Here is a 15,806-nt window from a genome sequence, read left to right as displayed (position 1 = left end):
ATCTAGCTAGAAACTGAGTGTGTGACTCATCCAACGTTTCTGCAACTGTATCTGTATCTATTATCTGTAAACTAACTAAACCTGCTGTTATTTTCTTATCTTTTTTTACTTAGTTGTAGTTTTATTATTTTTTAATTACCTTTTAAAATTTGTCTATGTTTAGTAAATATATATTGATTCATTTTAACCTATTTGTCTCTTATATACCAATAACACAATGTACAATTGTTGTATATACCCAGGCACACAATTGAGTTAAATACTGGTTAAAACTTATGTTTTAGGTTTCTAAACTTATGTTGTAATGCAATGACATTCATTTAGTTTAAGGAAGCTTATGTTGTATTCTGTTAGATCATATGTTGCGCTTCTTGAAAGTCTTACCCAGCACACCTGGTGCAGGTTAGCTCTGGTTTTGTACTCAAAAAAACAGCAGCATTTTTACTTTAGTTATTCTTATATTCTTGGTCACAAAAATTGGCCTTTTAAGCTTTGACAGCTTTAGAGATTAGTTGCACAAATGAATACGAAACAAATGTAATTGAAGATGCCATCAATACAGCCAGTGGAATAACTACTCAACTTACTATCAATGCTGAAAAATGTCTGTAACTTCCTAGGAAAGTGCTTATAAACTACTGGAGAAATGGGGAAATCAATTATACACTCTGTCACATTCACTGAAACTATAGTGTCACTATCAAGTCAAGACATTAACGTTTCATGTAAAACTTTATGAAAATTAATGCTAATTTACACACAGCAACTTTGCTTGCTGTAGAGCAACATGCCAATATTACTGCATTTTGACCTACCGCAGTTTGATGTGGAAACATAATAATCATAATAATAATTATATATATATATATATATATATATATATATATATGTGTGTGTGTGTGTGTGTGTGTATTAATATATAATAATAATATGGCAACAAAGCAGGAGACAAAAAAATATACTATTATGTGCAGTTTCAATATTATCACTTTTTTTGAAATATTTGAAAAATGTATTCAATATTAAGACTGCTCTTCTCAAAAATTGTGCAGCTCTATGCTAAATTAACAACATGGTTATGAAATTTCCCATTGAGCTTTCTGGCAGTGAGATGTTTAGCAGAAATGAAGAAGGTACAGTCATTCTGTAAAGCAATGTTGTTTCATTTGGCCATATTTTGGTCAAAAGTTAAAATTCTGATCACTTTAACATCACATGGAGAATTCTGTTATATCCTGTGGCCATCATCACTGACAAAATGAAAAATCTTTCATTCATCCGTTCATTCGTAAATCCGTTGACCAGATAATACCGGTCAGAGCTACTTTACATTTTGCATAATATGTTCTCATAAGTTCTCATGTTCTCATTATCACTGGGAATACAGGGGAGAGGGAGTGAGAGAGACTGAAAGGTGAAAGTTCTTTGCCGTATGGGAATGGGTGATCAGATGCTTCATTAGAAGCGGATTTATTCAATCAGCTAGCTCACCTCTTAATTAAAGGAACTAATTATGCTATCGAAAAGCTTAGCTGGTGGCTCCAAAAGGGGGTTCGGCCTGCTCGCTTTCCAGTCCTGCCTTGGTGAAGGTGATGACCTTGTGATAACCTGTGTGTTCATCAGTCAAATTACTGTCCCCGGTAATGGTAATGCCAAAGCACTGGAACACTAGGGCCAACTAATCTGTATTCAAATTACACACCACCAAACAGTAAGGTGGGCTCGGTGGCTATAACTCAGCCACAGTGCACGCAGGGAGGAGCACTCGACAATGCCCGAGAACCCCCTCCCGGCCAATTGGACATTATCATACATTTCCCAGGTGTGCGACAGGCCTTCTGGGGAGCGACTGATATTGGAAAAATTAATCATAAGTTCCCTGTGCTGCCTTAATGGTCAACTTAAATTAATTAATTGCTTGGGTGTAGGAGGGGGCTTTGATGAGTTAGGCAAGTCTGTACTGAGGTGTAGTTAAAGGCAGAGATCCTGAGGGCTCCTTTATAGTTAACTTACTATAAAAGGTCCCATATTTTTTCAATTACAGTCTTTATAATTATCTTCTTATATGATCCAGAGTACATAACTGGATTTGGGTGGAATTGTACCTATTACCAAAAGGTTAGTGGCACTAGTTAAGTTCTCTGACTATTTACTGAAAGACTGGACACCATAAGTCACAAATCCAGGCATCTGTTGTGTAGCACACGACTTTATGGCATGTTTATATAAATATATTTCCATGGTTTAGTAGAGGTAAAATGTTTTTATATAAGAGGAATTTACTTCTAACATTTCAGACATTCTGAATTTTGGAGGAAAACCAATTTACTATGTTTATTTTTACTATTTAATTAATAATAATAATATAAGCATAATATTTAGTGTGGAAAATCAATGTCGGTTGCTGTGTTTGGTTCTCTGGATGAAAACTTTCTGCTGTGATCCCAGCTGAGGGGACAGGGGCTCTACTATAGAGAGCGCAGTACAATTACTCAATATACTCAATTAATCAGTAAAAACTGCTCAATAAAACATACAATATTGGAAATTAAGTACATTTTGTATTGATCACTAATACATACAAATAATCAGATGGAACAAAATAGACAACTATTCCTGAAGTCTGCCTCACACATCTTTGTCATATGCTCATAATGTCTCATTAAATGACCACACATTCTTCACTCCTGTCCACACACACCTCCTATAGTATTTGGTTTCCCTTCTCCACACATTTCCCTCACAGTCTCCCTCACACCTGTTTAAATCTGGTGATCTAGTAGTCCAGGAGATCACCCAGTTCCTTCTTGCCATCTTGCGTAGTCAAGGCATTTCGTGTGGCCCCCCACTAAAAAGGAAAGGACAGATTCCATCAAACACAACCAAAACAGCTGCTAAACACCAGTGTATACAACACTGCATGTGGAATTTGTTATAACTGGTAACTTTCATTTTCATCTCACTTATCTTCACTCATTAAGTCATGTGCAATTGTACACACCTTTCCTATCTTCTTCCAAGCCAAGCGATTCCTGGCACAACCTAGTTCTGACAGACGAGGCCTCTGAGAAAGAAAGGCAAAATGTATAGCTTATATATCTGGAATAGTTAGCTACCTATCTGTTATGAAATATATTCATATATACACATTAAGATAACATAGCTATATATTTATTTATTTTACAGATATTATCCTGCAGATGCAGGTGCTAGCTAGCTAACAGTGGGCTGTGTGTTTGAACAGATCATTGGCTAGCATTAGTTAGCTAGCACTCCAAAATAAGCCAGCTAACATTAGCTATGTAACTAAAGGCTCATTTAGTTTCATATAGCTATTAAAATACTAAACCACTTCTACTTTCCATAGCACAAAGTGTGAAATGTCTTAACAGACTGAATATTAAGCAAATAAATATTTTGTTAAAATCTCTTAAGCTAGCAAGATGCTAACAGGTGGGATTCATGATCCATCGCCTTAACTAGTCCTAACGTTCATGGTAGCTAAAACAACATACACGAAGAAATGAGCAGATGAAACTCTCTGTGGATTAATGACAAATGTTTTATATATATTTATATAAACGTGAAATCTGTAACACTACGCCAGACATGGCATTTTTTGAAAGTCCCACTCCTGAAGTCTGGCCTGTGGAGATAGCTATCGTAGACAGGGTCTTGTCGCCATCTGGTGACCTTATGAGATACTCCAGTAGCCTCTCCTTCATCTTTAGTTTCTATAAAGTACAAAAACCACCACCTAGTCTGTCCACACAAACTCTGCAAATATTACACTTCCTCATCACACACCAGATATCCCCTGATAATGACCTAAAACCTTTAGAAGGGTGATTCTTTACCCGGCCCTGTGTGCATACTGCCCTTTTACTGCATACACTGCACTCACTAATACACACTATACACTGAATACACTGTACATACACAGTATGTATAACAGTAATAAACTGTATATATATTTATAGACACACACACACAGGGCTCCATATTGGGGGGACAGGAAGATTTTAAGGGCCTGTGAGTGACGGGGCCCTATACATTTAATAATACATTTTGGCAGAATTGTTGGAGTCGTGGGCCCAATGTAATATCTGTTCATGGGCCCCAACCCCCCTGGCAGCAGCCCTGTATCTACAGCCCTGTCAGAATAGCATGACCACCCCTTGATTGGAATGAACTCGGCCCATTAAAGCAGCTCCACTTGCCATATAGAAGCACTTTGTGGCCCATTTGTTTTTATGTATATTTTGTTAGCCTAGGTATTATTATTTTGGTGGTGGGTCATTCTCAGCACTGCAGTGACACCGAGTCACATGGTGGTGTGTTGGGATGACTGGATCAGTAGACACAGCAGTGCTGCTGGAGTGTTTAAACATGGTGTTCACTCACTGTCCTCTCTAGTAGACACTCCTACCTAGTTGGTCCACCTAGTAGATGGAAAGTCAGAGACAGAAGCTTGTCTGCTGCTACACAGTTGGTGTTGGTCACCATCTAGTCCTTTGTCCGTCGTCACAGGACTCACAGGACTTGTGTTGCCGGGAAATTTGTGGTTGGCGGACTATTCTCAGTACAGCAGCACAGCTGATGTGTTTAAAATACACAGCACTGCTGTGCCTAATACATAAATACAAATACAGAGTTCTCTGTGTAGATCTATGGATCTATGACCCTCTCTTGCACTCTATTGTTTTTGCACAATGCTACTATCAATGACAAAGTTTAATCTACCAATGAATCTATTTAAACTAAACTAATGGCAGCCCCATAGTTTGGCCCAGTTAATTTGTAAGTGATCCTTATTGCGTTGTCAAATGGCTCCCCCTGCTGGTAAGGTTAAGTATATGTAAGGAGATTTAGCCTAATCTTTAAATAACTGCCTCTGTAGTGAAAGATATGATGACAGTGATTGACAGAGGGCCATTTTCCAAATGGAATAAGCTTGCCAAAAACTGTTGATCTATGACAAATAAGAAGTGCATTATATCTGTCAATGCACTGATAATGAATGACAAATGAATCTTCAGCAGCTACACACATTTCAGCTGCAGTCCCATTCTCTGATCAGGCCTGTAGTCACCTTTATTCTGTCCCCTAAATAAACCTTGGAAGAAGTGTGCTTTGGACAGAGGAATCTTTAGTTTTGGCACTTATGTTTCTTATGTTACATATACTCATATAGAGTTAATTATATACGCCTTATGGGTTTGAATGTGATGGTTGACAGATAAATAAGAAACATTATAAACCATTTGAGTTGTTATTTGAGTTGTCTGTGCAAAACCAAAGAAATTATTAAAAAACAAAAAAATACATATATTTATTCAGTCCCATGATGGAAGCACAAAAATATGATTCTGTTTCAGTATCGTATAAAGACATTCAAGAGCTTTTTCCTCTTTTCTCTTGTAAAATAATTGTATCCCACTGCAATGGGAATTGCATTGCATGTATCTTTTCTTTCATTCACTAATATAAATACACAATAAAAATAAGCAACATTTAAATGTATGTTGATGTTGTATATATGGAAAATCAGCTGTCGTATACAATTATTTAAATAAAGCACAAAAAATAAAAGAGAAAAGCTGCACACTTTGTTTTTGCAAAAATAAAGACCTTGCAAAAATAAGGTTCCTCAGCTGGTTTCACATTCTTGTTCAAAAAGGCATTTAAAATGAATTACTATGGTAGTGTGGACATTTCCAAACTGTAGTGCTTCACACTGTTTACACTGTACAGCAGAGCAGTAACTAATGTAGTAACTAAAGAAACTTCCACCTGCAGCAGCCTCTCCTGTTTCCTCACCTTCCAGCATGAATTGCATGGCTGCAGAGAGCAAACAGTGTGAAATGTGAATTTCTTTAGCATCATCTGGAATGAAAAGTACTCTACATCCCTCTTTATTTTGCAGTGTGAACAGACTACTTGCATTAAAAGTGTCTGGTACACTACGGAAGTTCTCAATTTAAGACAAAGGGATTGGCCTTGATGAATTGGATCAGGTGTTTTAGATTTAGGTTGGAATCAAACCAGGAACCAGGGTAGATTTCCAGGAAGAGGTTAAGTGACCCATGCTATAAGGTTCCCTGACAAAAGTTCGTTTTTGCAGGACCCACCATAACTAGTACGGTCTCGCCACCCCTATTGTGGTATTATTATACTATTACAGTACATTTATAGTTTCTTAAAATTACTGTATGTACCTTATACTACAAGAACGGTCAATTTGTGTATACTTATGCAAGAATTTGGACAATGTAACTTACAGTATAACAGTCCGACAGTTACATTTTAGGTATTACATTCGGATGGTCAAGATATTGTTTAAGATTGTCCTATTCGTTTCGATTCATTGCTTTTAAAAGGCATTTCCATTTCAATGTAAATTTGAAAGGAAGTACAGTCACAACGATAGCTGGACGACATAATACTAATCCAAGCATCCATGTTATCAAGTCAGTGCTTTAGGGCTCAGATTTAGTGAAACACTGGAAGCCAGGGAGCCTCCAGCGAGAGCCACTGTGAATGCGCAGATCCAGCCACTCCTGCTGGGCCACAGCCAAGTAGGACTCAGGTGGAGCTGTGGAGAGCAACTCTGGGGTCACAGAGCCTTCCGTTTGGGTCAAGGCCTGGTGGCATGCTGGCTGGATGTCCATGGTTTCCAGGTTATTGAGGCTGCCAGCTGCCTGGTCCACCACCTGGCCTCGTTTTGGACCTGAGAAAACAAAATTAGTTTTGGAATATGAGAGAACATGATCTACAATATGGGCTGTAATTTGAACAGATTTCATGAAGCAGCAGTTCAGTGAAAAATCTAACTAAAAATCTAATCTAAAACTAACAGTTTTCCCATTAACCTAAATGCAGGCAATCAGATTGCAAAATGCTTTGTTTGTGTCAAAATAGAGCTATTAAACTAATTAGTTGTGCAGCAAAAAACTGCACACTGATGAAAGCTTTGCAAATTTATGTCTCAAATTGTTTAAGTGGTTTCTGACAGTATGGGATACTACTCTACATAAAAGGACAAAAGTACCTCACAGCTACACCATTAATACCAGGCCTGATGTTTTTGTCTTAAAGCCTGAATTTCATTAGTACTTCTTTCCAAGATATTAAACTAATGTCTTAACTGATCAACTGCAACTAAGATTAAAAAAAAAGATTAAATTTGTCGAATTGAGATTTTCCTCCCCACAGACTGTCACCAGAATGATTCTAATCTGCATTAGGTCTTACCACATGCATTGACTTACAGCAGCGTCTGAAGGGATCCCATCCTCGAGAGAGAACATAGGTTTTGGCCATGGGCTGCTGTAGCAGACACACTATAGCGCTGTCCACTTGATGAAAAACACGTAGAGACAGCAGCCTGTGGTGTAGCTCCTCCGAAAGACTGTACTCCTCTGAACGAATCAAATCTCGGATAAGGTCAAAATCCTGCTTCAGCTGCAGAGCTCCCTGGATGCTGCCATGGACAGAGAACTGAGGTAAACAAACAGTGCTCTACATCCAAGACATGGACTAAATGCTGTTTGTTTTTACAGATATCAAGTAAAGTTTTTTTAAATTACTTAACAAAATGTTTCTAGTGTGTGCATATAGAAACTAAACAAAAGTTTAGATTTTATTTAATTATTTCTTTTTCCAATTTATTTGTGCTAATTAACCCACCCACTAACTAGGACTTCCCCCATCACTTGCAATGCTCCCAACACTTGGAGGGTAAGAACAACACATGCCTTCTCCGATACATGTAAAGTCAGCTACCACCTCTTTTCGAACTGCCACCTTAGCAGCATCACTAGGCAGCCAATGCGCTCAGAGGAAAGCGTCAGATCCCCAGCTCTAATAAATTAGCCTAATTAGCCAGCATCACACTGTGAGGGACAAGGTATAAACCCAAAACAACCTTCAGTCAGCATTTACTGAACATATCCACCAACCTGAACTTGATTTTCTGTTTGAGGATGTGCTCCATCCAGGCCTCCATGAAGGCAGTCATGGCCTCAGCCAAGGCTGGAATACGAGCCTCATCTGGTAGAGGTTGCACTCCTTCCAGGACCTGGCCAATCACACTTTGAGCTGCAGAGGCTGCATACTCACTCGGGCTGGTTGGTAATTCTAAGAAGAAGAAAAAAAGCACACAAATCAGCTATCCCATGCTGGAAGTACACATATGCAAATATGTACAAATAAAATATGCATTTTTTAAAAAACCTTTCCCACTGAAATTAATTCCAGCCTACCAACCTGATTTGTAGTTAACTCTCCAGTGTTTTGCTGACGGCATGGTTTGCTCAAAAATCTCCACCGACATTTTCTTGCAGTCCATTGAAAAGATCCTTAGGACAAGCTCAGAGAAAGCCTGTTGTATATAAAAATAATTTCTGAACAGTGAAAACTTTCTTACCACAACTTCCTAGAGCTTCGTAGTACAATTCTTGTAAGGTATGGAAGACTGGTTATAGTATCTTCTCAATCCAAACGACTAACCAAACTTTTGTCATGTTTATACTAAGATTGAGAGGCAATTACTGTGACAAAAAAAATGTTTTAGCTGAAAATCTGAGAACTCACCTGTAGTTGTGAGACTGCCAGAGTTAGCTGGAGTTTGTGCTGCACAATCAGAGGATGTTCAGCATCTTCGCCTACATGTTCTAGCTGCTGGGTTAGGCTCTCCACTGCTCTCCTGAGAACCTTCCAACCAAGAAAAAAAATGCATTTTCTTCTATAAAATGATAGGGCTGTACTATATATTGCTTGTTAGTCAAAAATGCAAGACTGTCCTGTGCAATATATAAAACACCAACCAGCCTCTTCATTAAAAACACCTCCTTGTTTCTACACTTATTGACTATAGTCAAGTGTTGATTTCGCTGATTAATAAGGTGCTTGTGTTTGCAGAACTGCCACTCACTGGATGATTGTCTTTACTGCACCATTCCAGAAGCTGCTGGCCTGTATCTGCATGATGTAATGCATTGCACTGCACTAATAAGGTGCTTAGTGAGTGTATATAGGAATCACAGCTGTGTGCAGCCCTGGTATAAATAACATTTAAAAATGTCATGTACCTTAAGATCTCCTTGTGTGACCAGCAGGAACTTATTGAGAGACCATGAGGCCAGAAACTGGTAAGCTTTACTCATTATCCAGAACGTAGAGGACTGGACAGTGGCTACTGCCCTGCGCAGCAACCCTAAGTGACACACACTGAGGCTCCTGGTTTCTGTCTCACCTACCAAGAGAAAAATAAATATAATCAATTGTGAGACTAAGGACTCTAAAAGTTACAGAATTCTTCTTGTCGTCTCAAAAAAAATCTCAAAAAAATTCGTCTCAAAAAAATTATGAAAAGCATACTGGTGGTTGGTGTGGCGCAATGGATAACACCACTACCTGCCAGTGAGCTACCACACCATGTGGGAGACTGGGGTTCGATTCCCAGTCTGGGTGACTATGCAGCGCTACACCAATAAGAGTCCTTGGGCAAGACTACTAACACTACATTGACCCACCTCTGTAATACCAGTAACCTTGTAAGTCGCTCTGGATAAGAGCGTCTGCTAAATGCCATAAATGTAAATGTAAATACTATTATAGTTAATAATTATAGAGAATTCAGGACATTTAAATAAGTTTCAAAATAGGAAGTGGGGAATAATGTGCATATCTACTCATGGCACTGTACCTGAGTTTGGGTCTGAGATTTGCAGTAGCTGGAGGATGCAGAACAAAGGAGGGAACAGGTGGATTGTGAGGTCCATGGTGGCAGTCCTTACGGCGGAGTTTTCCAGCATGGGGCGGGGTAAGCATTTGTCATTTAGCCCCAAACCCAGTGACGAACACATCACTGAAACAAACACAAACCAACCCAAGATTACTAACACCGGAAATAAGATTATACAACAGTACAACAATGCCAAAAGATTCATAGAAAAGTACATACATTAGTTCAGTGTTAAGACATGATGATGGGAGGGGGGGGGGGGTGGAAGATGAGCTCCATCAACAGTAATGTAAACACCACCAGTAAAACATGATACAGCTCAGAAAGAGGGCTATATTTTCACCAAAAAACTGATGGTACTGAAAACCGGTAAATTTAAAAGTCTTAAAAGCATCAAGTAATCTTTTTACACAACAGCAGTGTGATTTGTACTTTTAGTCAACTGACTTACTTTCGTCCCAACGCATGAAGGCAGCAGTAGATAAAATATGGGAGCAAAATTTATTCAACACCTCTTTGCATTCTGATGGAACAAGTTCTGAAGAAAAGAAAAAAAAAACAGTTTAATAAGCAATATAAAAATACCAGAGACGCTTTTGACTACCAAATGTAAATGCATGTGGCTAAAATCATATTAGGATACAATCCTGATACTAGTCACATCACGCCACTTACACGTCATGCGTCTTGAGTATCAGAATTATATCTGGATAAGTCCAAGCCATAAACAAATACAAGTATAAACTCACCCAAGACGCACAGATACAATCTCTTATTAGTTGAATCAAGTATGTCGGGAGCAGGAAAAGCACTAAAATGCAGAATCTGCACGGAATTCCACTGTACACATACTTAGTATCTGTACAATCTTACAGATCTCATGTCTTACCTTCTTTACAAGCATGTTTCAGCCACTTGCCCAAAAGGAAGACCATCTGATAATTCCATTGGTTTACACTACCCAGAATGGGGCTTTGGGAGTGGTAATAGAAGCAATGTATAACAGCTCTCCCAAATTCTCTCCACAGCATGTCCCTGTATTGAGAGAAAAGCTCTACACATGCATCAGACTTGCTCAGGTCCATCCACTGAATAGCCTTGTGCCTACTGGAGGCTGTTTTGGCTCTGTTCAAAAGCCTTTCTTCTCCTTCACTGGCTCTGTGGTTACTCTCCATCGCACTGTCTGCAGTGTGAGCCCTGTCTAACGGGGGTCTTTTAGGAATGTGTGGAGCCAAGAGGTCTGTGGAGGACACCAAAACCTGAAAGAGAATTTCAAGATACTCTCGGTCACGGCGAACAAATGCAGAGAAGGGAAGATTGGAAGACCAGAAACTGTGGAGTCGCTTTCTTGGAGGCTCATCTGGGATGGCGTCAGGTGAAATCTCAACTGTGGCCAAGGCTGAGGTACATGATGAAGGCTGAAGGGGGTCAGAGGGTCCAGAGTTTGTCCATTCAGTGCTGGTATGCCCTGCAAGAGAAATGAGGTCAGTCTGTTGACATGTCCAGTGGTAAAGCTGCTCTGCTGCAATCTGTGCTCGACGCTGAGCCAGAATCTTCATCAGATGGACCACCGGGAATGGGGCAGGTCTGGCACTTTTCCTGGGCAAGCATTGCCTGATGTGATACCAGTCAGAGCGGAATAAAATCTGTGAGCTCCAGGCTGTAGCTCTTTGTTGGGCCACAATATGGTTATAGAGTTCTACAGCAGCTACCAAGTCCTCCAAGGCATCTCTGGGTACCCTTCCCAACTGAGCAGCAGCGAGAGCCAAGAGGGCTGTGTGGATGCAATGCTCCATCAACAGCAAAGCTTGTAGGCCCAGCAACCACAAGGCCCTCCGCATAGAGCAGAGCATTTCTGTGTGACTGAAAAGAACAGGCCGCAAGAAAAGGTCAGAGCGTGCTCTGGAACACAGAAGGTCCCAATGGCTCACGTGAAGCTGCAGTTCCTCACACATAGCTTGAAGGCCCAGGTTCCAAGTAGAGCTAGGCTGTCTTGCGGCCTGACCGCCTCCATTGGCCAGCAAAACACGGGCTCTATCCAGGACGTCACCTAGCCGTGTCACAAAGCAGTTGGCCACGCGACACCGCCGCCCATACTCGTGAAGAAAGAGGAGCAGAGCCCGTTGCTCTAGAAGGTGCTGAAGCTGTCCGTAGTGCTGGCTGAAGGCCGCTGCCTGAGGATGGTGGTAACAGTCTGCCTCCCCAGAAGCCGAAAGCCCTGTAACACATCCTCGCAAGCAGCCTCCCAGTCCGCGCAGTACGCGGCACTGAGAACTGAGGCTCAGCAGGTTTTGCTCAAGGCGTTGGAGGCGCATGGAGGAGCGGGAAGTAAGATTCTGGCACGCCACAAAGTTGTCTTCGCTTTCATAGTCCCAGCAGCTGCCGTCGCTCTTCTGTCTCAGGAGCCACTTTAGACTGGGGTTGAAGCGTATCCGAAACAGAGCCTCTGCCTTCTGAAGGGACTTTGTAAATGGACCCTGATATCGACACCCTGTGGAGAAATGAGGATTTTTAACTGTCAATAAAATGGTTAAAGGGGACTGGATGGATTTTTTTTTAGATCTCTGCATAATTAAACAGTTATTAACAAGATAATACAGCGCTGTCTGGGGTGAAATGGTGGCGGTGAGCACAATTCGTTTTGATTTGATTCCCGATACCAGGTCCACGACCAGGTGTCTGAAGGGTTTAATGCCTCTAAAAGTGACCCCCCGAAAGGTGTTACCAGATAGGGTTATGAATACATGCATGACACCTGAATAGGACAATAGAGATGTTTTTGGCCTAAAATGTGTTTTGTAAAATCTAAGTTTTGTAAAAAGGCACCTCAACTCTGAAGGTATAAACTAACTAATTTAAAATGTTATTTATTATATACATCTGTTAATATTAAGGGCTCCTTGCAGTAATCACCTTTCTGCGATGCTACTTTCAAATAAAATCCCAGTTCATTTGTCACACACATAGTCATTTACATTACAACTAGCAGTAAACTGAACTAATAACTGTCTAGAACAGTCTATACTGTATATTGAACAATAGTCTATACTGTATATAGACTACTGAAAACGCAATCCAAAAGAAGCTCACCCGACACCTACCATCATACTTGTCTTTTGAGAGATACTCCTCAGAAAGTATTTCTGGACAGACGCCCGGCTTTCTCTGTGGTGAAAATATTAAAATGAAATTAATTAATGGCAAGAATTGGAGAACCTGAAACTTTCACAAACAGAGTCAGAGTTATAATCAGAGCGTTTTCTATGGTGTAAATGGTAAGAACAACAGTTTAAAAGATCCTAATTTAAATTTTAACAGCATTTTTTTCCAAATGAACAAAATACTAATTTCTGAATATTTCATCTAGCTACAGCGCAGTTTCTCAAACCAGGTGAAAGGGAAAACTGAAAGCTCCAGTCAAGACTAGGTATGTAATAACACACTCGAATGAGCACAATTCATTTTGATTTGATTTGATTTGATTCCTGATACCAGGTCCACGATATGATGATATGAACCAAAATGAGAAAGAAGAGAAATGTAACTGTATCCATATTGTAAGAAACTGTATCCATATTGTTGGATGATCTACTACTGAGAATACAGCTGGGAGGAGGAAGGACTGTGGCACACGACATGAATGTTCTACAGAGCGTTGTTTGTTGGTGCTGGTTAGGTTCAAACAACTGCACTAGATATCATAATTAACACAAGGTCTGTTCACCGTAATGCATCATTACATCGTCACACGCGTGCACATGCTTTTTAGAATGTGATACCATAATGTTTTAATGCACTGTTACACCCAAGGTCATGACATCACCTGATAAATCATACTCTTGGAGTACAGTTGAGACAAATATAAGAAATTGCACATAGTTCTGCATTCTTTTACACTGCAGAGGAACCAGGTTCAATCCCTGAAAACAGCCTGAACCTGGTACTTAATAGACCTTAAAAGGAACAGTATTGCAGGGAAATCAAATGAACACTGTTCCAAATGTTTCATCACTGACTCCAAATGCGGTCAATCAGCCACTCAATTTTAGATTCTCCGGACTAAAAATAGTAGTGCGGATAAACCTTCATTAAACATTAAGGCTAAAATACGAATGGTAACTCAAACAACCCCCCCCCTCAAAGCATCTGCCGTAAGTATTGAAAATTATGGATGAAAAAATAACCTGTTCATCATCCGCAGCCAGGGGCTCGGAGCGGTCAGTCACAGTACACTGCTCCACTCTGCCTATATGGATAGAAAAGATATTCACAATCACTTTCTAAACAGCAAATGGATGGATAAACCTGTTGTTGTTTTTAAAGGCTGAGGTGTATCATATGGCCAACATGGTCTTAAAGAGCATTTCAGATGTATGAGCTCATTTATATTTACGACATTTGGCTGAGGCTTCAGGTCCGGTCCGACCCGGGAATCCATGTCTACCCTAGTCTACCATGAGGAAGGCGGTGTTGTTACCCACTACACCAACCACATCAGACGCATGTAACGTTCACACAGCTGGCCTAAATATTACACCACAACATATGTAAGCTAGCGCTACATCTCAGAGAGTGTTGTGCTGTGGAAAAGGGCGTTATAACTGTTTAATGAAATAGACAATTATCTTGTAGAGAAGTGACAGGTTTACTACTAGGTTTAGCTACTGAAAATGGGTCACTATAAAAAATTAAAAATAAAAAAAACACAGTAACTGTTAGTGAATAGCTGAAGAGATGGTAGGCTTAGGTCTCTACAGTGTCTCCTGTAATGGGGTATACCTGCAGTATGAGGGTCTGCTCCCACATTGTTGTTCGGTTCGGGCCCACTTTGTCCCTCCTGTGGGCTGCCAGACGTCTGGGCCATCCTTACCTCAACCCACTAGCTAATTCATCGCCCTCATTTCTCCTGTAATGATATATTAAAAGAACTTCAATTACCAGAGCCCCCATTAGCCCCCTTTAGCCAGCTAGCACTAGCTAGCTAACATGTTTCTAGTAACGTTAGCTAGTTAGGCTAGCTAGCTAACTAAACAGCTAAAGCCCAACACAGCTAGCTACTATCTATATTTTACTGCAATTACAGTCACTAACCAGCCTCTGGTTACATGTTAACTACAGCTGTAGCTATATATTGGGTCAGTTGTGGTTTTCTACTCATGCTTTCCAGGAAAACTTACCAGAGCAAACCGCCACATATTTCCATTAGCTAGCGCTAAGCAGCTAGCCCGAACAGCCAAAGCACCAGGGAATGAACTCTGCCATCAGACTTTCTTACTGCAGTTGAGAAATAAAGCCGTTAACCAGACATTACACAACCTATCCGACTACCCACATCAAACATGTTGTCAGATTTGTCCAAGTTCCTCAGCTAGATAGCTAGCTACCTACCTACCTAGCACTAGCTAACTTAGCTAGCTCGAAGCACCATCAGCTGATCCCCACCGTCCGCACAACCGCTCAAGCAGGTCGACGACCAACAGTTGAGGCGGCGACGCTTGCTGGAGGTTTAAGCTGAATACCTGTTTTTAAGGAGACCTATGTTAAGCCCAGGCTCACTAATCCATCCCCCATAGAGAGCAAGAAAACACGGGCACTAAAATTAGCTGAGCCTCTTGTTTAGGAAGAGGAGGAGGCGACCAATGAGCGACGCTGTTGCTGGCCCGGCTCCGAGCTGCACGGTCTAACCCTTTAAAGACAAGCGTCAAATTTGTCAAACCTCACCCTAAATAAAAAGATCCTAACCTTAAATGAGGATTAGATCATATATAATTAACTATTCAATAGAATTAAATAAATAATCGATGACATAATAACGAATAAATCAAACACGTTTCCTGCTTCCAGGCAGATTTTCAATTATCTGTGCAACATAAGAAATACACCAAGTTTTAGGTCTAAAATTACTTGAGTTTTAAAGCCAACTCCAAGTATAAAGGGTTAAAATATTTTGTGAAAATAAAACTGGTGTGGTCAATATATTTCTTAAGCATCAACAGTCCTGTAAGCAGGGTTCATTCCTTAAAATAATTGGTCATTGGGTCAAATAATGGGTCACTTT

General features: G+C 40.2%; 1 protein-coding gene across 2 annotated transcripts; it reads right to left on the bottom strand.

The window, feature by feature from the left end:
• Positions 1 to 5,317: 5,317 nt before the first annotated feature.
• ccdc142 (coiled-coil domain containing 142) lies at positions 5,318 to 15,387 on the bottom strand. Of its 2 annotated transcripts, none has more exons than XM_072664000.1 (14): positions 15,137 to 15,387; positions 14,926 to 15,022; positions 14,528 to 14,654; positions 13,933 to 13,994; positions 12,850 to 12,913; positions 10,638 to 12,239; positions 10,200 to 10,286; positions 9,710 to 9,871; positions 9,093 to 9,256; positions 8,596 to 8,715; positions 8,269 to 8,383; positions 7,962 to 8,139; positions 7,272 to 7,483; positions 5,318 to 6,730 (listed from the first exon to the last, which is right to left on the bottom strand). In XM_072664000.1, exons 3-14 carry the CDS (start codon positions 14,610 to 14,612, stop codon positions 6,480 to 6,482), a joined length of 3,102 nt encoding a protein of 1,033 aa, XP_072520101.1. In that variant the 5' UTR covers positions 14,613 to 14,654; positions 14,926 to 15,022; positions 15,137 to 15,387; the 3' UTR covers positions 5,318 to 6,479. The 2 variants fall into 2 exon arrangements, with proteins under 2 accessions (XP_072520101.1, XP_072520100.1); XM_072663999.1 differs by having other exon boundaries at positions 15,141 to 15,387.
• Between the last annotated feature and the right edge of the window lie 419 nt (positions 15,388 to 15,806).

Source organism: Salminus brasiliensis, chromosome 19 (genome assembly GCF_030463535.1).
Source record: "Salminus brasiliensis chromosome 19, fSalBra1.hap2, whole genome shotgun sequence".
Taxonomy (NCBI): domain Eukaryota; kingdom Metazoa; phylum Chordata; class Actinopteri; order Characiformes; family Bryconidae; genus Salminus; species Salminus brasiliensis.
This window is presented reverse-complemented; position numbering and strand designations above follow the sequence as displayed.